Below are 22226 nucleotides of genomic sequence, written 5' to 3'. Positions count from 1 at the left end.
AGTCAATTGCTCAGACAAAGCACATTTTAAAAGATCTGCCTTTCCTAAGACAAAAGTACAATAATGAATTCCTGTATATGCTTCTCTGGTACCTGCTACCCTGACACCTATACTCCTCTCTTCCATTTGGGCATTGAATAGGTAGCACTAGAATATAATAATGATGACGATGATAATAAAGGTGTTGAAGTTCGTCCTATGTGCCAGGCTGGGGTAGATGCAGGATAATCAGTCAATCAATTAATCATATTATTGATTGCTTAATGTGTAATGAATGATTGGGAGAGTACAATGCAATAATATAACAGACAAACTCCCTGTCCACGGTGAGCTCACAGTCTCGAGGCAGATATACTTTTGGAGCTATATGGGAACAGCTTCAACTACCACCTCTATGCAGAAGATAACCAAATCTACATCTCCAGCCCTGATCTCTCTCCCTCTTTGCAGTCTCGCATTTCCTCCTGTCTTCAAGACGTCTCTACTTGGATGTTCTTCCGTCAACTAAAACTTAATATGACTAAAACTGAATGTCTTATCTTCCCATTGCACACCTGTCCTCCTGCTCACTTTCCCATCACTGTTGATGACATCACCATCCTTTCTGTCTCACAAGCCTGTAACCTCAGTGTTATCCTTGATTCCTCTGTCATTCGACCCACATATTAGCCATCGCTAAATCCTGTCAGTTCTACCTTCACAACATCGCTAAAATCCACCCCTTCCTCTCCATCCAAACTGCTACCACATTAATACAAGCACTTTTCCTATCCCGCCTTGGTTATTGTATCAGCCTCTTTAATGACCTCGTTGCCTCCTGTCTCTCCCCGCTCCAGTTCTTACTCCATTCTGCAGCCCGGATCATTTTCCTTCCAAAACATTCAGACCGTGTTTCCCCACTCCTCAAGAAACCGCAGTGGTTGCCTATCCACCTCCACATCAAACAAAAACTCCTCACCATTGGGCTTTAAAGCACTCAGTCACCTTGCCCCCTCCTACCTCACTTCGCTACTCTCCAACCCAGCCCGCACACTTTGTTCCTCTAATGCTAACCTTTTCACTGTGTTGCCATCTCATCTGTCTTGCCCCTGACTTTTCGCCCACCTTTCCTGCCTCTGGCCTGGAATGCCTTCCCTCCTCATATCAGACAGATAATTGCTCTCCCCAATTCAAAGCCTTATTGAAGGCACATTTCCTCCAAGAAGTCTTCCCTGACTAAACCCTCCTCTCCCTGTCTCCCATTCCCTTCTGCATCTCTCTGACATTCTCCCTTCTTTCATCCTCCCTCCCAGCCCCACAGCATATATGTATGGATCTATAACTTATTTATTTTTGTATATTAATGTCTGTCTCCCCCTCTAGACTGAGCTCGTTGTGGGCAGGGAATATGTCTGTTGTTACAGCTTTCCTAAGAGCTTAGTACAGTCCTTTATACACAGTAAGTGCTCAATAAATGGAATGAATGAGTGAGCTGTTGCCATGCATTTCAAATATTAATTATGAATATTAAACAGTTTTTAATCCCAAATTAGAGCAGTTAAGAGTAAATTTGTGATTAAAGAATATTGGTGGTGTAGTTTAATGGTTCTCTCAGGATTGCACCCGGAGAGCTTCCAGTACTCTACCAGTTTCGACTACGGGAGGAGGAGTCAAGCAGTGGCGCATCCATTCCATTCCTTAGTGGCTAGTGAGTGGAAGACAATTTGCTACAAGTCAAAACTTCCCTGTGCTTGGCAGCAGTGGCATGGGAGAAGTTTACTGTGCGGAAGGAGGCAGTGGGAAACCACTGCTATATTTTTACCAAGAAAACTCTTCGGGTACACTACCAGAACAACTGCAGACGGAGGTGGGGCGTTCTGGGAGAGATGTGTCCATGGTGTCACAGTGGATCAGAGACAACTCGATGGCATAAGACAAAGACAATTTAATAGTGGTGCAGTAGAAGAAACACAGCACTTTGCTGGTTATCCACTGGGGCATTATCAAGGCATAGTTAAATCATTTTCTTCTGCTTTTCTGCTTTGAGGTAGCTCCTTCACCACTTCTGCCCTCCCACCAGTCTGGTGCAGCCACTCTGGTTTTGTTTGTTTTTTTATGGGGGGAGAGGGTGGTTTTGGCTTCTTTATGGCTGGAGGTTGATGGCAGGGAGTTATTCTCCTCTCTGTGGTTGGTGGCCTCTTCAGATGACCTTGCAAAGACAGTGGAACTGGGCAGCAGCCCCTTCTACCCAGAGAAGCACAATAGCCTGTTGGAAAGAGCACAGAACTGGGAGTCTGAAGACCTGGGATTTAATCCCGGCTCTGCCAATTGCTTGTTGTGTGATCTTGGGCAAGTCACTGAACTTCGCTCTTTCTCAGTTCTCCTTTTTCTCCTTCTTACCTAAACAGGGAGCTCCATGTGGGACAGGGACAGTGTCCCACCTAATTAACTTATATGTACCCCAGCTCTTAGAACAGTGTTTGACACAGAGTAAGTGCTTACCAAATACCATAAAAAATGTTTTAAAAGATTAATTTGGTCCTGCCTTACGTATCAGATAGACACTTGAATTTCTTCCAGACTGCTTAGCCCAGTGCCACCCCAGCCCAGTGAGTGAGTTACCATTGTATAACTGGGCTTCCTACTGAAACATGGAGTAACAGCTGACACTTTACACTAAAATTCAAAGGAGTCTCAGTTGTTGGTATCCAACCTGCATGTCCTGTTTCTACCCCAGTGCTTAGAACAGTGCTTGGCATGGAGTTAGTGCTTAATAAATGAAGTGATTAACAAATATCGCAATTATGTGTGAATTGATTTCCTTCAATCAATCAATCAATCAATCAATCGTATTTATTGAGCGCTTACTATGTGCAGAGCACTGTACTAAGCGCTTGGGAAGTACAAATTGGCATCACATAGAGACAGTCCCTACCCGATAGTGGGCTCACAGTCCAAAAGGGGGAGACAGAGAACAGAACCAAACATACCAACAAAATAAAATAAGTAGGATAGAAATGTACAAGTAAAATAAATAAATAAATAAATAAATAAACAGAGTAATAAATATGTACAACCATATATACATATATACAGGTGCTGTGGGGAGGGGAAGGCGGTAAGGCGGGGGGATGGAGAGGGGGACGAGGGGGAGAGGAAAGAAGGGGCTCAATCTGGGAAGGCCTCCTGGAGGAGGTGAGCTCTCAGCAGGGCCTTGAAGGGAGGAAGAGAGCTAGCTTGGCGGATGGGCAGAGGGAGGGCATTCCAGGCCCGGGGGATGACGTGGGCCGGGGGTCGATGGCGGGACAGGCGAGAGCGAGGTACAGTGAGGAGATTAGTGGTGGAGGAGCGGAGGGTGCGGGCTGGGCAGTAGAAGGAGAGAAGGGAGGTGAGGTAGGAGGGGGCGAGGTGATGGAGAGCCTTGAAGCCCAGGGTGAGGAGTTTCTGCCTGATGCGCAGATTGATCGGTAGCCATTGGAGGTTTTTGAGGAGGGGAGTGATATGTCCAGAGCGTTTCTGGACAAAGATAATCCGGGCAGCAGCATGAAGTATGGATTGAAGTGGAGAGAGACACGAGGATGGGAGATCAGAGAGAAGGCTAGTGCAGTAGTCCAGACGGGATAGGATGAGAGCTTGAATTAGCAGGGTAGCGGTTTGGATGGAGAGGAAAGGGCGGATCTTGGCAATGTTGCGGAGCTGAGACCGGCAGGTTTTGGTGACGGCTTGGATGTGAGGGGTGAATGAGAGAGCGGAGTCGAGGATGACACCAAGGTTGCGGGCTTGTGAGACGGGAAGGATGGTAGTGCCGTCAACAGAGATGGGAAAGTCAGGGAGAGGACAAGGTTTGGGAGGGAAGACAAGGAGCTCAGTCTTCGACATGTTGAGCTTTAGGTGGCGGGCGGACATCCAGATGGAGATGTCCTGAAGGCAGGAGGAGATGCGAGCCTGGAGGGAGGGGGAGAGAGCAGGGGCAGAGATGTAGATCTGGGTGTCATCAGCGTAGAGGTGATAGTTGAAGCCGTGGGAGCGAATGAGGTCACCAAGGGAGTGAGTGTAGATTGAGAACAGAAGGGGACCAAGCACTGAACCTTGGGGAACTCCCACAGTAAGAGGATGGGAGGGGGAGGAGGAGCCTGCAAAAGAGACTGAGAAAGAACGACCGGAGAGATAAGAGGAGAACCAGGAGAGGACGGAGTCTGTGAAGCCAAGGTCAGATAACGTGTTGAGGAGAAGGGGGTGGTCCACAGTGTCAAAGGCAGCTGAGAGGTCGAGGAGGATTAGGACAGAGTATGAGCCGTTGGATTTGGCAAGCAGGAGGTCATTGGTGACCTTTGAGAGCGCAGTTTCCGTGGAATGAAGGGGACGGAAGCCAGACTGGAGGGGGTCGAGGAGAGAGTTGTTGTTGAGGAAATTTTATGTTGTTCAATACGAGCGCTGAGGTTGATACTCCTGTACTTGAGGTTGATACTCCTGTACTTGTGTAGGATGCCTGGTCAAAATAGCATGACACTCTAGACTCCATTTTGGAATCCCTTGAGGAAAACAAAACCAAACAAAAAAACTTTTACCTTCTAGAGGAAAGAATCTAATTCCCCAGGTCTTTCTGAAAAACAAAACAATATTCATCTTTTGAATTCAGAGTAGTAGTGCAAATTTTGAGTCTTCCACTTCAAAACATTTACATTATCAAATCAAGCTGGATCATTTGATTTATGTATTTGGTTTTGTTCTGAAGGTGGAACTGCACCTAAATAGCACCCTAAAATTAGTTTGACCTTGATTGATTGTTGAGTTGTGATTACTGTTAACCTTAGAGTGACTTAGTTATCAGCATGCCTCAGGCTATTTAGACTGAAACCCAAGAAATCTGGTGAGTCTGTACTATTTACATAATGCTGAATTCTCTGACCTTTGAATATGGATGAAAACATAAATCCTGAAATTCAGCATGGTCTTGTGTGAGGATCGGGGGACTGGGAGTCAGGAGACCCAGGTTCTAGTTCTACCTCTGAAATGTTTAATTGATTTTTATCCCTACCTCAGTCAGAGGAAGAAGATAAATAATAATAATAATAATAATAATAATAATGGTATTTGTTAAGCGCTTACTATGTGCAAAGCACTGTTCTAAGTGCTGGGGAGGTTACAAGGTGATCAGGTTGTCTCACGGGGGGCTCACAGTTTTAATCCCCATTTTACAGATGAGGTAACTGAGGCCCAGAGAAGTGAAGTGACTTGCCCAAAGTCACACAGCTGACAGTTGGCGGAGCCGGGATTTGAATCCATGACCTCTGACTCCAAAGCCCGTGCTCTTTTCACTGAGCTATGCTGCCTCTCAAAATGCAAATAAATTAAATAAATGGTATTTAATAGAATATTAGCTCAGATAAAATACTCAAAACAACTCCCCGGTGTCACTCGTGGAAGGCCCTATCATCCTCATCAATGATATTTGATGGTACTATTCATTCATTCATTCAAACATATTTATTGAGCACTTACTGTGTGCAGAGCACTGTACTAAGCACTTGGGAAGTACAAGTTGGCAACATATAGAGACGATCCCTACCCAACAATGGGCTCACAGTCTAGAAGGGGGAGACAGACAACAAAACATATTAACAAAATCAAATAAATAGAATAGTAAATATGTACAAGTAAAATAAATAGGGTAATAAATCTGTACAAACATATATAAAGGTTCTGTGGGGAAGGGAAGGAGGTAGGGCAGGGGGGATGGGGAGGAGGAGAGGAAAAAGGGGGCTCAGTCTGGGAAGGCCTCCTGGAGGAGGTGAGCTCTCAGCAGGGCTTTGAAGGGAGGAAGAGAGCTAGCTTGGTGGATGGGTGGAGGGAGGGCATTCCAGGCCAGGGGGAGGACGTGGGCCGGGGGTCGACGGCGGGACAGGCGAGAACGAGGCACAGTGAGGAGGTTAGTGGTGGCAGAGGAGCGGAGGGTGCGGGCTGAGAAGCAGCATGGTGTACTGGATAGTGCACAGATCTGTTAGGTCATACGTTCTAATCCTGGCCCCGCCACTTGTCTGCTGTGTGGTGCTGGGCAAGTCACTTTACTTCTCTGTTCCTCAGTTCCTTCATCTGTAAAATGGGGATCAGCACTGTGAGCCCCACGTGGGACAGGGACTGTGTCCAACCCAAATTACTTGCACCCACCCTAGGGCTTAATACAGTGCCTGGCACATAGTAAGTGTTTAACAAATACCATAAGTATTCTTATTGTCATTATTTATTGTACTCTTCCAAGTGCTTAGTGCAGCGCTCTGCATTCATTCATTCATTCAATCATATTTATTGAGTGCTTACTGTGTGCAGAGCACTGTACTAAGCGCTTGGGAAGTACAAGTCAGCAACATATAGAGACGATCCCTACCCAAAAACGGTCTCACAGTCTAGAAGGGGGAGACAGACAACAAAACATGTAGACAGGTGTCAAAACCGTCAGAATAAATAGAATTAGAGCTATATGCACATCATTAATAAAATAGAATAGTAAATATGTACAAGTGAAATAGAGTAATACATCTGTACAAATATATACAAGTGCTGTGGGGAGGGGAAGGAGGAAGGGCAGGGGGTGATGGGGAGGAGGAGAGGAAAAAGGGGGCTCAGTCTGGGATGGCCTCCTGGAGGAGGTGAGCTCTCAGTAGGGCTTTGAAGGGAGGAAGAGAGCTAGTTTCGCGAATGTGTAGGGGGGGGCACAAAGTAAGCACCTCAGTAAATCTGATTGAATGAGTGAGTGCTTACTATGTGCAGAGCACGGTACTAAGCACTTGGGAAAGTACAAAATAATCTTCTCCAGGAGGCCTTCCCAGACTCTTCTTTCCCAATCAATCAATCAATCAATCGTATTTATTGAGCGCTTACTGTGTGCAGAGCACTGTACTAAGCGCTTGGGAAGTACAAGTTGGCAACATATAGAGACAGTCCCTACCCAACAGTGGGCTCACAGTCTAGAAGGGGGAGACAGAGAACAAAACCAAACATATTAACAAAATAAAATAAATAGAATAGATATGTACATGTAAAGTAAATAGAGTAATAACTATGCACAAACATATATACATCTATACATGTGCTGTGGGGAAGGGAACCACAGTGAACTTGCAGGAGTACTGGAACCCAATTTGAGCAACGCCTGCTGCAGTAATAAAAAAGCTAATTTTTCCCAGACACCCTCTCCCTTCTGTGTCATCTCTGCACTTGGATCTTGAGAAGCAGCATGGCTTAGTAGAAAGAGGACGGGTTTGGAAGTCAGAAGATGTGGGTTCTAATCCTGGCTCTGCCACTTTACTGCTGTGTGACCTTGGGCAAGCCATTTAACTTCTCTGGGCCTCAGTTACCTCATCTGTAAAATGGGGATTAAGACTGTGAGCCCCAAGTGGGACAACCTGATTACCTTGTCTTTACCCCTGCGCTTAGAACAGTGCTTGGCACATAGTAAGCACTTAACAAATACCATTATTATTATTGATATTATTTTACCTCTTTGCCTCATTTCCTCATCGTTACAGTTGGGATAAGGTATCTGTTCTCCCAACACTGTAGAGTTTGTGATATGTGGATAAAACAGGGATAGTGCCCCCGATATGATTACCTTGTATCTACCCCAGTGTTGAGCACAATGCTCGGCACACAGGAATCACCTTATAAATATTATAATTAATAAAAAAGAAATAATTTGAACAAAAGTGGAACACTTCAGTTTCACTGGACCAACCATATCTGAAAACATTTATCTGAAAACATTTTTGAAATATCATTACTTCATTGAGTAGAAGTGCTTATGTAACACATTTTAATGCCCAATTATACGTACATTATTCTCTGTGAACAAAATCAGCAGCATACTAAAACTAGAATTCTAAGCCTGATTAATCTTGTTTTTCTCTAATATAGTCTACCCTTAAGCATTATTCATCTCTATGTGTATCCGTGACAAAAACTCCAGCAATGTAATCTGGTACCATTTTCTGAGAATGAACTTGCCACATCACAGCACTTCGTCATTAACATATCTTGTAATCTTGCTTAGTAGGACTTAAGTAAAAGCAGTACATAAAGGATTGTCTTTTGACTAGCTGGATAAAATCATAGAAATCAAAGTTGATATCTATCTCCTCCATATCTCAAGTACAAAAATATTTTTGGTGAATATTCAGTACCCAAATATTTTTTGAATATGCTATTTTATCTTAAAAAAATGGATAGAAAATTGTGTCTTGGATGAGTCACTGCAGAATACTTTTAGACATATCAGCAAAATGCTGTTTCCTTAATATGAAGTCAGCAGAAAATAAGAGCCTAAAACATTGGGTGTTTTCACATTGGGTGAATCAGCATCTTTTCTACAAGCTGAAGGGTGACAAGTCTCAATTAAAAAGAATTTAACAGGATTAATTTAGCCTCAATTTATTGCTACTAAGTATTAAGGAAAGTACTAAGTGCAAAGTCTCTTTCAGTGGGCAGAGATTTGGGCATTAATTATATATAATAGGGGAAGAAGCAGGAAAGGACAGATTTTCAAGATTGTCAGTGCAGCGCCTTAATTTGGATAAACCTGCATTCACTTTTGGTATTCCTTACTATTACTGTGGTATTTGCTAAGCGCTTACTCTATGTGAAACACTGTACCAAGTGCTGCATTAGATTCAAGGCAATCAGGTTGGACACAGTCCTTGAGCCATGTGGGGCTCACAGTCTAAGAGGGTAGAAGAATTGAATCCCCATTTAAATAATAAAAATAATGATAATAATAATAATGACATGTGTTAAATGCTTACTATGTGCCAAGCACTGTTCTAAGCACTGGGGGAGATACAAGGTGATCAGGTTGTCCCACATGGGGCTCACAGTCTTAATCTCTATTTTACAGATGAGGTAACTGAGGCACAGAGAAGTTAAGTGACTTGCCCAAAGTCACACAGCTGACAAGTGGTGGAGCTGGGATTAGAACCCATGACCTCTGATTCTCAAGCCCGTGCTCTTTCCACTGAGCCACGCGGCTTCTCTAATAATAATGATATTTGCTGAGCGCTTACTATGTGCCAAGCACTGTTCTAAGCACTGGGGTAAATGCAAGGCAATCAGGTTGTCCCATATGGGGCTCACAGTTTTAATCCCCATTTTACAGATGAGGTAGCTGAGGCACAGAGAAAACAAGTGACTTGCCCGAAGTCACACAGCTGACAAGTGGTGGGGCTGGGATTAGAACCCACAACCTCTGACTCCCAAGCCCGTGCTCTTTCCACTTAAGCCACTGAGGCACAGGGCAATTAAGTGATTTGCCCAAGGCTAGTGACAGAGTTGGGATTAGAATCCAGGTTCTCTGATTCCCAGACCTAAGGTCTTTTCCCTGGCCCCCTGGGTTCTCCTTTAGCCCACACGGCTCCTTTGGCTCAGTAAATCAATTACTTTGACGCATTTTTAAGTGCTTTGGTATAAGATATTAATTTCAGTCGTTGTAGCACCATTTGACCACAAACTGGGCTCTGGAACTACTGAAAAGTTTATTAAATCTTCATCATTAATATTTATTGAACACCTGTTGTGTGCAGATCACTGTACTTGGTCTTGGCTGTGTCTTAAGACTCTAAAATCACTCCACAGTGACATGGTAGTTCCATCTCTTCAAGGCCCTATTGAGAGCTCACCTCCTCCAGGAGGCCTTCCCAGACTGAGCCCCTTCCTTCCTCTCCCCCTCCTCCCCCTCTCCATCCCCCCCTTCTTACCTCCTTCCCTTCCCCACAGCACCTGTATATATGTATATATGTTTGTACATATTTATTACTCTATTTATTTTACTTGTACATATCTATTCTATTTATTTTATTTTGTTAGTATGTTTGGTTTTGTTCTCTGTCTTCCCCTTTTAGACTGTGAGCCCACTGTTGGGTAGGGACTGTCTCTATATGTTGCCAATTTGTACTTCCCAAGCGCTTAGTACAGTGCTTTGCACATAGTAAGCGCTCAATAAATACGATTGATGATGATGATGATGATCCAAATTGAAGGGTCTTTTTCACAGCTCCAGTGGATAAATCCAGGCTGTGAATAAACTCTTGACTGTGAGCCCCTTGTAGGGCGGGAAAGTGTCTACCAACTCGATTGTATTATACTCTCCCAACCCCTTAGTACAGTGCTCTGCACACAGTAAGTCTATCAATCAGTTGTATTTACTGATCACGCTTACTGTGTGCAGAGCACTGTACTAAACTCTTGGGAGAGTACAATATAACAGAATTGGTAGACATGATCCCTGCCTACAATATAACAGACACATTCCCTGCCCAAAATGAGCTTACTGTTTAGAGGAGGAGTCAGACCTTAATATGAATAAATAAATAACAGATATGTACATAAGTGCAGTGGGGCTGAGGGCCAGGTGGAAGGGAACAAATCAGGGTGACGCAGAAGGGAGTGGGATAAAAGGAAATGAGAGCTCAGTCAGGGAAGGCCTCTTAGAGAAGATGTGCTTTCAATAAGGGAGAAGCAGTGTGGCTCAGTGGAAAGAGCACAGGCTTGGGAGTCAGTGGTCATTCGTTCATTCAATAGTATTTATTGAGCGCTTACTGTGTGCAGAGTACTGTACTTAGCACTTGGGAAGTACAAGTCGGCAACCTATGGAGATGGTCCCTACCCAACAACGAGCTCACAGAGTAGAAGGGGGAGACAGACAACAAAACAAAACATGTAGACAGATGTCAAAATCATCAGAACAAATAGAATTATAGCAATATGCACATCATTAACAAAATAAATAAAATAGTAAATATGTACAAGTAAAATAGAGTAATAAATCTGTACAAATATATATACAAGTGCTGTGGGGAGGGGAAGGCTACCCCACATATCTGCTGTGTGGCCTTGGGCAAGTCACTTAACTTCTCTGAGCCTGTTACCTCATCTGTAAAATGGGGATTAAGACTGTGAGCCCCTTGTGAGACAATGCGATCACCTTGTATCCTCCCCAGCGTTTAGAACAGTGCTTTACACATAGTAAGCGCTTAACAAATGCCGTCATTATTATTAATAAGGCTTTGAAGATGGGGAGAGTAATTATCAGATATGAAGAGGGAAAGTGAAAGCACTCAATAAATACCATGGATTGATTGTGAACTAAATCTAGTCTTGATCAGCCTATGCAGCTATGCAATACATTGAGGACATACGTACCATAATTATCATCATTATTATTATGCTTACATACATAGCTTTACAGTACAACACTCAATACATAGAGGACCTAACAAAGAATCTGGAGACTGATGTCAGAACTATACTGTCAGTCCTCTGGGAAACTGTTTCCACTCAACATAGCAACATCCAAAATCCTTAAAGTCCTAATAGAGGAGATCTTGTATGTTGATGAATAGAAGCATATTTAGAATCAATCAGTCAATGGTATTTATTGAGCGCTTACTGTGTGCAGGTATTGCACTGATCGCTTGGGAGAGTACAGTGAAACAGAGCTTGTAGACATATTTGCTGCCCATAATGAGCTTATAGTCTAGAGAGAATTGGTTATGCTTTTCAGAGCCGACAAAGTTCTAAGATGTGTACCTGAAAAAGATATAGGTAATATAGCATCCCACAAGTGGCAAAACCTATAGTGGAACAGCAGAGGATTTCCATAGTCAAGCCAGAGGTGAATGTCATCACTGAATTATGTAACCAACTCACCATCCCCCTCCTACACAACCTTACTCGTCTCCCACTACAACCCAGCCCGCACACTTTGTACCTCTAACACCAAGCGATTTACTGTACCTCGATCTTGTCTTTCTCAGCATCGATCTGTGAGCCCCAAGTGGGACATGGACTGTGTCCAACCTGATTAGTTTGTATCTACCCTGCCCCCTAGTTCGGGGCCTGGCACATAGAGTTTAACAAATGAATCACTTGCTCACTTACACCCTCCCCCTGGAAATTCTTTTCCTTTCATCCTACAGATCAATCAATCCATCCTATTTATTGAGTGCTTACTGTGTGTAGAACACTGTAATAAGCACTTGGGAGAGTCCAATATAACAGAGATGATACACATTCCCTGCCCTCAATGAGCTTACATTCTACAGGGGGAGACAGTACTATTAATAAGTAAATTGTGGATATGTACATATTGTCTATTGTTACAGTGTATTCTTCCAAACACGTAGTACAATGCTCTGCCCACAGTAAGTGCTCAATAAATATGAATGAATGAATGTGGGGCTGAGGGAGGGGTGAATACAGGGTGCAAATCCAAGTGCAAAAGTGATACAGAAGGGAGTGGTAGAAAAGGAAATGAGGACCTAGTCTAGGTAGGCCTCTTGGAGATGTGACTTATTAAAGGCTTTGAAGCTGGAGAGAGTGATCATCTGTCAGATATGAAGAGGGAGGACATTCCAGGCCAGAGGCAGGATGTGGCCAAAAGTTTGGCAGCGAGATTGACAAAGAGACAAAGACAGATCACCATTTTTCCTGACTTCAAAGCTTTTCTGAAACCATACCTGGTGCAAGAATTCTTCCCTCACTAGCCTCTTCATTTCCCTACCTTGTCTTCCCTCCTTCTGCATCACTTTTGCACTGGAGCCTGAATCTCTTATACACTTGGATACAGCCCCATCCCAAGCCCAGAATTTTAGGACATATCTTTATACTCTGCCACTTCCCCTTTCCGTAATTTATTTTAATGTCCATTTCTCCCACTAGATTGCAGACTCCTTGAGGGCAGGGATTGTGTCCACCTACTCTCCTGTACTCTTTGATATGTTCAGTACAGTGTACTGCACACAAGCTTTCAATATTTATATTTATTTTGGTGTTTATGTGCTTACTGTTCTAAATGCTGGGGCAGATACAAGTTAATCAGGTTGGGCACAGTCCCTGTCCCATATGTAGCTCACAGTTTAAGTAGAAGGGAAAACAGGTATGAAATCCTCATTTTACATTTGAGGAAACTGCGGTACAGGGAAGTTAAGTAACCTGCCCAAGGTCACACATCAGGCAATTGGCAGAGCTGCGATTAGAACCCAGGTCCTCTCACTCCCAGGTCTGTGCCCATTCCACTAGGCCAACCTGCTTTCCATTGGCTTTAATTGGAGAATGTGGGAGGAGAAAGGAGGGAGAAGGTTTTCACCTTTGTGACACCAAGGGGCTAATGTGGCATTCTCTGGAGTCCCCAAGAAGAAATTTGGGCCTACTCATTAATTGGTAAATTTTTTTTGCAACTCCTGTATTTAGAGGGCTAAATATTAATGACATCTTTCAGAAAAAGATTTCATAGTCTTGTCTTTTTATGCAGACCTGAAAAATGTTAAATAGACGCAATGTTCACCTCTTTTTTTTTGCTGTACTGGAAAAACGAGTTTCTGTTATTTTCTTTCTCCCCCTTTTTGTAGTTGTGTGCCGCCCATCTCCCCACCAGATCAGAAGCCCCAAACCACTACCAGGCAGTATGTCGGGCATTGTTTGCAGAGACAATGGAGCTGCACACCTTCCTGACCAAAATTAAGAGTGCAAAAGAAGTAAGTAAGACAAATGCCATTTGATGTTTTTGTTAAGGGTTTTTAAAGAGAAGTCTGTACTTACCACTTGGAATTCTGTGAGAGATTCTTTTCATTTTGGGGAAGCAAAAGGCTACATACTCCAGTAAGCAATTTACTGGATGTTTGAAAAGTTGGTCTTGGTGCCCTGGCTAATGTGAAATGGTTAGTGTACAAAAAAAAGTACCTATATATGAGTCCTCTTTTCCAAATAATTTATTTCTACTTTTCACATTAGTATTAAAATCTTATCTATATATTTTTATGTTCTCCCACTGTGTAATTCAACCTGAGACCAATAATTCTTAACCAGGATATGAGTAGTTTTAAAGGATAAATGAGTTATGTTCATTCCCTTTACTTTGGGTCAGAATTAAACTAAATCAAACCAATAGCTTAGTGTCTAGATCATCTTCTTTGGAAATCTGGGAGAGGGAATAAGGGAAAAGGGGGTCCTTAGTTCATCAAGTTCTGAACCCACTGGCGATTTTGCCATTGACAATTTTCAGAGAATAGTTTAGGTCAAAATAGCTGCAAATCTAAAAGTAAAGAATTAGTAGTAGGTAAACACCATTGACTGATTAAGGAGTAGTAGCATATATTGAGTTTCCACGTGATGCTGCTCACTGACCTAGGCATTTGGGAAGTACAGAATGAAGAAATGACACACTCCCTGCCCACAAGGAGCTTATTCATTCATTCATTCATTCAATCATATTTATTGAGCACTTACTGTGTGCAGAGCACTGTACTAAGCGCTTGGGAAGTACAAGTTGGCAACATATAGAGACGGTCCCTACCCAACAGTGGGCTCACAGTCTAGAAGGGGGAGACAGAGAACAGAAGAAAACTTAACAAAATAAAATAAACAGAATAAATATGTACAAATAAAATAAATAAATAACTAGAGTAATAAATACCTACAAACATATATACATATATACAGGTGCTGTGGGGAGGGGAAGGAAGTAGGGCAGGGGGGATGGGGAGGGGGAGAGGAATGGGGCTAAATCTGGGAAGACCTCCTGGAGGAGGTGAGCTCTCAGTAGGGCTTTGAAGGGATGAAGAGAGCTAGCTTGGTGGATGTTCAGAGGGAGGGCATTCCAGGCCAGGGAGAGGATGTGGGCCGGGGGTCGACAGTGGGACAGGCGAGAACGAGGCACTGAGGAGATTAGCGGCAGAGGAGCGGAGGGTGCAGGCTGGGCTGTAGAAGGAGAGAAGGGAGGTGAGATAGGAGGGGGCGAGGTGATGGACAGCCTTGAAGCCGAGAGTGAGGAGTTTTTGCCTGATGTGTAGGTTGATTGGTAGCCACTGGAGATTTTTGAGGAGAGGAGTAACATGCCCAGAGTGTTTCTGGACAAAGACAATCCGGGCAGCGGCGTGAAGTATGGATTGAAGTGGGGAGAGACAGGAGGATGGGAGATTGGAGAGGATGCTGATACAGTAATCCAGACGGGATAGGATGAGAGCTTGAACGAGCAGTGTAGTAGTTTGGATGGAGAGGAAAGGGAGGATCTTGGCAATGTTGCGCAGGTGAGACCGGCAGGTTTTGGTGACGGCTTGGATGTGAGGGGTGAACGAGAGAGCGGAGTCGAGGATGACACCAAGGTTGCAGGCTTGTGAGACGGGAAGGATGATAGTGCCATCAACAGTGATGGGAAAGTCAGGATAGGGCAGGGTTTGGGAGGGAAGACAAGGAGTTCAGTCTTGGACATGCTGAGTTTTAGGTGGCGGGCAGACATCCAGATGGAGATGTTCTGAAGGCAGGAGGAGATGCGAGCCTGGAGGGAGGGAGAGAGAGCAGGGGTAGAGATGTAGATTTGGGTGTCATCAGCGTAGAGATGATAGTTGAAGCCGTGGGAGCAAATGAGGTCACCAAGGGAGTGAGTGTAGATCGAGAACAGAAGGGGACCAAGAACTGAACCTTGAGGAACCCCTACAGTAAGGGGATGGGAGGGGGAGGAGGAGCCTGCAAAAGAGACGGAGAATGAACGGCCGGAGAGATAAGAGGAGAACCAGGAGAGGACGGAGTTTGTGAAGCCAAGGTTGGATATCGTGTTGAGGAGAAGGGGGTGGTCCACAGTGTCGAAGGCAGCTGAGAGGTCGAGGAGGTTAGGATAGAGTATGAGCTGTTGGATTTGGCAAGCAGGAGGTCATTGGTGACCTTTGAGAGGGCAGTTTCCATGGAATGTAGGGGACGGAAGCCAGATTGGGGGGGAGCTTATGCTGTCCCTGGGGTGACAGACCTAAAAAAAATTATGACAGGAGGTCTTAACAGGAATGAATACAGAGCCAGGAGTCCGGGTGCTGGCCTGGATGGGTGAGGCGCGAGCTCAACTACATCTCCCTCACATCTCCCCTCCTTTGGCCACTGGCCAATTCCTACTTTTTAATCCTACTCAAAAGTGTGTTATTCATGGTGAACCTATTGAACTTATTGAACCTGGATGGTGGCCAACCAACGGTGATAGGCTCCAGGAGAGCCCACCTTTGCTGAAAGATATTTATTGTTCTTGTTGACCCATAGATTGTCTATTTCTTCAGAATTGGGTTACTGTTAAAATATTTATATGCCTAATTGGCAGCAATCTCTTAATACATAACATCTTTTTAAAAACATAATTAAAGGTGCTCAACAAAATTATAGTCATGAACTGAAATTAGCTATTGAAACTTCTGCAACTAGTTCATCATGTATTTATTTTGAAAGCAGGGAAGATTATTTATTAATGGTATTGGTTAAGCACCTACTATGTGCCAGGCACTGTACTAATGGCTAGGGTAGATCCACGATAATCAGGTTGAACAAAATCCATGTCCCACGTGGGGCTCACAGTCTTAATCTCTATTTCATAGATGAGGTAACTGAGGCACAGAGAAGTTAAGTTCTGGACAGACAAGTCATGGAACCGGGATAATAATAATAATAATAATAATAATAATAATAATAATAATAATAATAATAATAATAATGGTATTTGTTAAGCGCTTACTATGTGCAAAGCACTGTACTAAGTGCTGGGGTGGTTACAAGGTGATCAGGTTGTCCCACAGGGGGCTTATAGTCTTCATCCCCATTTTACAGTTGAGGTAACTGAGGCACAGAGAAGTCGTGACTTGCCCAAAGTCACACAGCTGACAAGTGGCGGAGCCAGGGTTTGAACCCATGACCTCTGACTCCAAAGCCCGTGCTTTTTCCACTGAACCATGCTGCTTCTCAGCGTGGTTAGATTAGACCTCAACCTGATTAGAACTCAGGTCTTCCTGACTCCCAGGGCCTTCCTCTACCCAATAGGCAACACAGCTTTTTGAAAGAAAGATTAATTTAATTCAATTCTAATCTCTTCTCCAAGAGTGAAATAATATCCTTCTTTCATAAGTGATGAATCCCTTTTAGGTTATTCCCACAGGTTCGTGAGGTGGGGTTCTGGTTGAATCTAGTTGTAACAGTCCCATATAAATAACAGTTTGATATTCTAGTAAATAAATAGCGAAGGGGCTTTGCACATTTAAAAAAAAAAATCACAACCCTGGCTCCTGGGTCTGGTTCCTCAGAAAATGTTATATTATTTACTTCCAGACACAAAGTAAATCCTTTGCTTGACAACTCTGTCAAGGAAAAGGAAAGAAACAGTGAGTGTGGGGATGCTGTGAATAATGTGTTCCTTTTTTTATTTTTCAAATGAACAAGTTTTTCTTTGTTTTTGAACCAGCTGCTTTTGAAAACAAAATAGAAAAAAAAATACTTTTTCTTTCCTTCTGCAGTTTCTCATTTAATAGTGCCACTGCTTGTTTGGGTTACTTCACATCCTGAATGAACAAAGGAGGAAGATGAATAGGAGCAGTTGTGCCCTGAATGGTTCAAATGCATTTGCAGGGTAGAAATGGGCACATTGTCCTTTAGCAAATCTTCGGGCCACCCCTCCCCTGCTGGATTTTTCCCCAGTCTATATGAGAAGTAACCTGTTTAGTGTTTATTGGTTTATTTTGTGTCTAGGAAAATAAATAGTTTCCCATGGCAAGAAGAAAGGCATCCCTTTGCTTTAGTAGTAGTAGTAGTAGGAGCAGTAACATTTATCATGTACCCACTGCGTACAATGTATTATATGGAGGACTTGAAAAGTACAGAGAAGTGGCATATTCCTTACCCACAAGGAGTTTACACTTAATAGGGGAGATGGACATAAAAGCATTTACAAAGTAATCTTTCTGTGGGAGATGGTATTTGTTAAATGATTACTCTGTGCCAGACATTGTACTAAGTGCTAGGGTAGATACAGATAATCAGGTTAGACACAGTCCCTGTCCCATGTGGGGCTCACAGTCTTAATCCCCATTTTACAGATGAGGAAACTGAGGCATAGAGAAATGAAGTGACTTGTCTGCTGGGTGACCTTGGGCAAGTGGCGGAGGCAGGATTAGAAGCCAGGTCCTTCAGACTCCGACTTGTGCTCCATCCACTAGGCCACGCTGCTTCTTAATTTAATTTAATTTAAATCCCAATTAAAATATTGAACGCAAAATTAAATCAACATGTTTGTAAGTGCTGAATGGATATAAATCAGTACCTGAGTGCTAGAAGGAGCTGATAGGTTTATGTGATTTAGGAAGAAGAGAACAGATAGATATGCTTTGACAGAGAAACAGCATGGCCTAATGTATAGAACACAGGCCCAACTTTGCCTCTTGCCTGCTGTATGACTTTGAGCAAGACACTTAACTTCTCTGTGCCTCAGTTACCTCATCTGTAAAACGGGGATTAAAACTGTGAACCTCATGTGGGACAGGGGCTGTGTCCAACCTTATTTAATTGTATACACCCCAGCGCTTAGTACAGTGCCTGGCATATAGTAGGTGCTTAACAAATACCACAATTATTATTATTATTATTATTATTGTTATTACTATTAGCTGGATAGATGAGATTGAGGTACAATGAGTAGGCTGTGAGACCCATGAGGGGCAGAGACTGTGTCCAATCTGGTCATCTTTTATCTCATAATACGTGCTTAGCACAATTTGGCTCATAATAAGTACTTAATATATATTATTATTCAATCATTCAGTCGTATTTATTGAGCACTTGCTGTGTGCAGAGCACTGTACTAAGCGCTTGGGAAGTACACATCAGCAACTTATAGAGGTGGTCCCTACCCAACAACGGGCTCACAGTCTAGAACAGACAATAGCAATAGCTTTGGGAATGGATTTACAGCATAGGTGGGAGACATCTTTTTGAGAAACAGTGAAAAAGCAAGAGAAAGAGGAGAGCATAGTAGAGTGGTGAGGAAATGATGGGAATCTTTGGAAAGTTCAAGCCTGATGGTTTCAATTTTACCAGCATGTAGGTGGCTTGGTCTTCAGAGGTTAGAAGAGGAGATTATGGGGGCTACAGGACTTCAGAAGAAAGTTACAATTTTGGAAATGTTGATGGGGATCTGGAAAATAACTGGACTGTTTAAGTCCTGTAGACTCTAAGCTCCTTGTAGTCAGGGGATGTGTCTACCAACTCTGTCATGTTGTACTCTCCCAAATGTTTAGTACAGTGCTCTGCACACAACACCAGGTAAATAAGATTGATTCGTTCAGTCATATTGAGTGCTTAATGTGTGCAGAGCACTGTACTAAGCACTTGGGCGAGACACATTCTCTGCCCACAATGAGCCTACAGTCTAGAGGGAGGCAGACATTAATATAAACAAATAAATAAATAACAGATATGTACATAAGTGCTGAGGGGCTGGGAGGGGTGAAGAATAAAGGGAGCAAGTTAAGGTGATGCAGAAAAGAGTAGGAGAAGAGAAAAGGAGGGCTCTTGGAGGAGATGTGCCTTCAGTAACGCTTTAAAGGGGGCGAGAGTAATAGTCTGTCAGATATGTATATATGTTTGTACATATTTATTACTCTATTTATTTATTTATTTTACCTGTACATATCTATTCTATTTATTTTATTTTGTTAGTATGTTTGGTTTTGTTCTCTGTCTCCCCCTTTTAGACTGTGAGCCCACTGTTGGGTAGGGACTGTCTCTATATGTTGCCAACTTGTACTTCCCAAGCGCTTAGTACAGTGCTCTGCACACAGTAAGCACTCAATAAATACAATTGATTGATTGATATGAGGAGGGAGGATTCTTCAGGCCAGAGGCAGGATGAGTGGGCAGGGGGTCGGTGGCAAGATAGACGAGATTGAGGTACAGTGAGAAGGTTGGCATTAGAGGTACAAAGTGTGTGTGGTGGATTGTAGTAGGAGAGAAGCGAGGCAAGGTAGGAGGGGACAAGGTGATTGAGTGTTTTAAAGCCAATGGTAAAGAGTTTTTGTTTGCGGAGGTGGAAGGGCAGCCACTGGAGTTTCTTGAGGAGTGGGGAAACGTCCTGAACGTTTTTGTAGAAAAATAATCCGGGCAGAAGAACAAAGTATGGACTGGAGGGGGAGAGACAGGAGGCTGTGAGGTCAGCAAGGAGGCTGATACAGTAATCAAGGTGGAATAGGATGAGTGATTGTATTAATGAGGTAGCCGTTGGGTGGATTTTAGTGATGTTGTGAAAGTGGAACTGACAGGATTTAGTGATGCGCTGACTGTGTGTGTTGAATGAGAGAGAGAAGTCATGGATAATGCCAAAGCTACAGACTTGTGAGACAAGTAGTATGGTGGTGCCATCTGCAATGATGGGAAAGTGATGGGGAAGATAGGGTTTGAGTGGGAAGATAAGGAGTTCAGTTTTGGACATGTTAAGCTAGAGTTGATGGGAGGACTTCCAAGCAGAGATGTCTTGAAGGCAGGAGGAAATGTGAGACTGCAGAGAGGGAGAAAGATCGGGGCTGGAGATGTAGATTTGGATATCATCCGCATAGAGGTGGTAGGTGAAGCCGTGGTAGCCAATGAGTTCTCCAAGGGAGTGGGTATAGATGGAGAATAGAAGGAGATCCAGAACTGAACCGTGAGGGACCCCCACAGTTAGGGCATGGGAGGAGGAGGACGAGCCCACGAAAGACACTGAAAGAGATGGAATAGAAGAGTGGTCTAGTGAAAGAGAACTGAGCCATAGCAGGACAGACTGAACTTGTAATGGCAGAAATCAGTCCGGTGCCTGAATTTCTGCCAGCTGTGCTCAGCTGCATGGCTGCAGGAGTGGAGGAAGGGGACTGGGGACTGGGGTGAGAGGAGACCAGATTGGAGGTGACCGGACTGGGGTTGGTAGTGTCAAAGGGGGACAGGACGGGCAGAGAGTCCACAAGAGTATGATAGGATGGGAAGGAGTTCAAAGTCCAGAGGTCATGGTAAGAGGTGAGGACCAATTCTCAGGTGTTGAGAATGCAAGTGAGGTGATAGGCCAGAAGGTTGGCGTCAGAATCAGCGAGGCTAGAGATGGTGCAATGTTTTGAAGTGATTAGATCTAGGGTGCGTCCACCCCGAGGTGGGCTGAAGGAGGTCAGCAGAATTGAGAGGTGAAAGGAAATGGATGGCTGACAGGTCAGAGAGATCATCACAGGGGAAGATGAAGTCCCCAAGGTTCAGAGAAGGAGAAGAGAGTGAGAGTAAGAAAAGACCTTAGGCATCGAAAGTGATAAGACCAGGAGGATGGTGGTAGAAGGTGACAACTAGTTATAGGTGATGGTAAAGATGAACAGTGTGGGATTCAAAGAAGAAGGGAGGGGCGAGATAGTGACAACTGGGAGTGAAGAGCAGGCCAATTCCTCCCCACTTTAGAGGTGAGATGGGGAGAAGATGATGCCTCATCTTGAGCGAACAGCAGGGGAAACAGAGTCTTTAGGAGAGAGACATATTTTACTTGTACATATTTACTATTCTATTTATTTTGTGAATGATGTGCATTTAGCTTTAATTCTATTTGTTCTGTCCACATGTTTTGTTTTGTTATCTGTCTCCCCCTTCTAGACTGTGAGCCCGTTGTTGGGTAAGGACCATCTCTGTATTTTGCCAACTTGTACTTCCCAAGCACTTAGTACAGTGCTCTGCACACAGTAAGCGCTCAATAAATACGATTGAATGAATGAATGAATTAATGGCTCACTGATGATGGTGAGGAGAGGGTGGTCAGGCCAGGAACAGGTCAAAAATGAAGGGGAAATTTACCCATGGTGGTACAAGAGGTCTGAAGATCCCAGTGAAATGGACTTAAGTGTTTACTGTGTACAGAACACCATACTAAGCACTTGGGTGAGTATGTTATAACAGAGTTGGTAGACAAGTTCCCTGCCTTACAATCTGAGAATAGAATATTTAATCTATTTATTTTATTTTGTTAAAATGTTTTGTTTTGTTGTCTGTTTCCCCCTTCTAGACTGTGAGCCTGCTGTTGGGTAGGGACTGTCTCTATATGTTGCCAACTTGTACTTCCCAAGCGCTTAGTACAGTGCTCTGCACACAGTAAGCGCTCAATAAATACGATTGATTGAATGAATGAATGAATGAAAGTGAGGGGAACAGGAAGTCTTTTTCAAAGCACCCAGGTGCAATAAGGTGAATCAGGATTTATCAAACTGCACATTTAATAGCACAATACACCCAGTCATCCGTCACCAAGGCCCCCTGTCTATTGCAGTGAATAATGGGAAGCTTCTGTCCACTATATCACCATGGAGGGTGGGAGTGCTTTTTTAATATCACCAGAGGGCTGCTGTACACTGTCAGTGGTCAGTGCTGGATCTGTACCCTTGAAGCACTTAATATTCACCCAACTGTCA

At 43.6% G+C, this 22226-nt stretch overlaps 1 protein-coding gene across 8 annotated transcripts in view; it reads left to right on the top strand.

Moving 5' to 3' along the window:
- SPIRE1 (spire type actin nucleation factor 1) overlaps positions 1-22226 on the top strand; it is a 205677-nt gene that overhangs the window by 109276 nt on the left and 74175 nt on the right. For all 8 annotated transcript variants that reach the window (XM_038747213.1, XM_038747208.1, XM_038747207.1 and 5 more), the window contains one exon: positions 13374-13499. In XM_038747213.1, the coding sequence (XP_038603141.1) occupies positions 13374-13499 (126 nt within the window). The remainder of the gene's footprint in view (positions 1-13373; positions 13500-22226) is intronic.

The sequence above is a fragment of the Tachyglossus aculeatus genome, chromosome 5, assembly GCF_015852505.1.
Source record: "Tachyglossus aculeatus isolate mTacAcu1 chromosome 5, mTacAcu1.pri, whole genome shotgun sequence".
NCBI classification, from domain to species: domain Eukaryota; kingdom Metazoa; phylum Chordata; class Mammalia; order Monotremata; family Tachyglossidae; genus Tachyglossus; species Tachyglossus aculeatus.
Note: the sequence above shows the minus strand (reverse complement) of the source record. Positions and strands in the feature narration are given on the sequence as shown.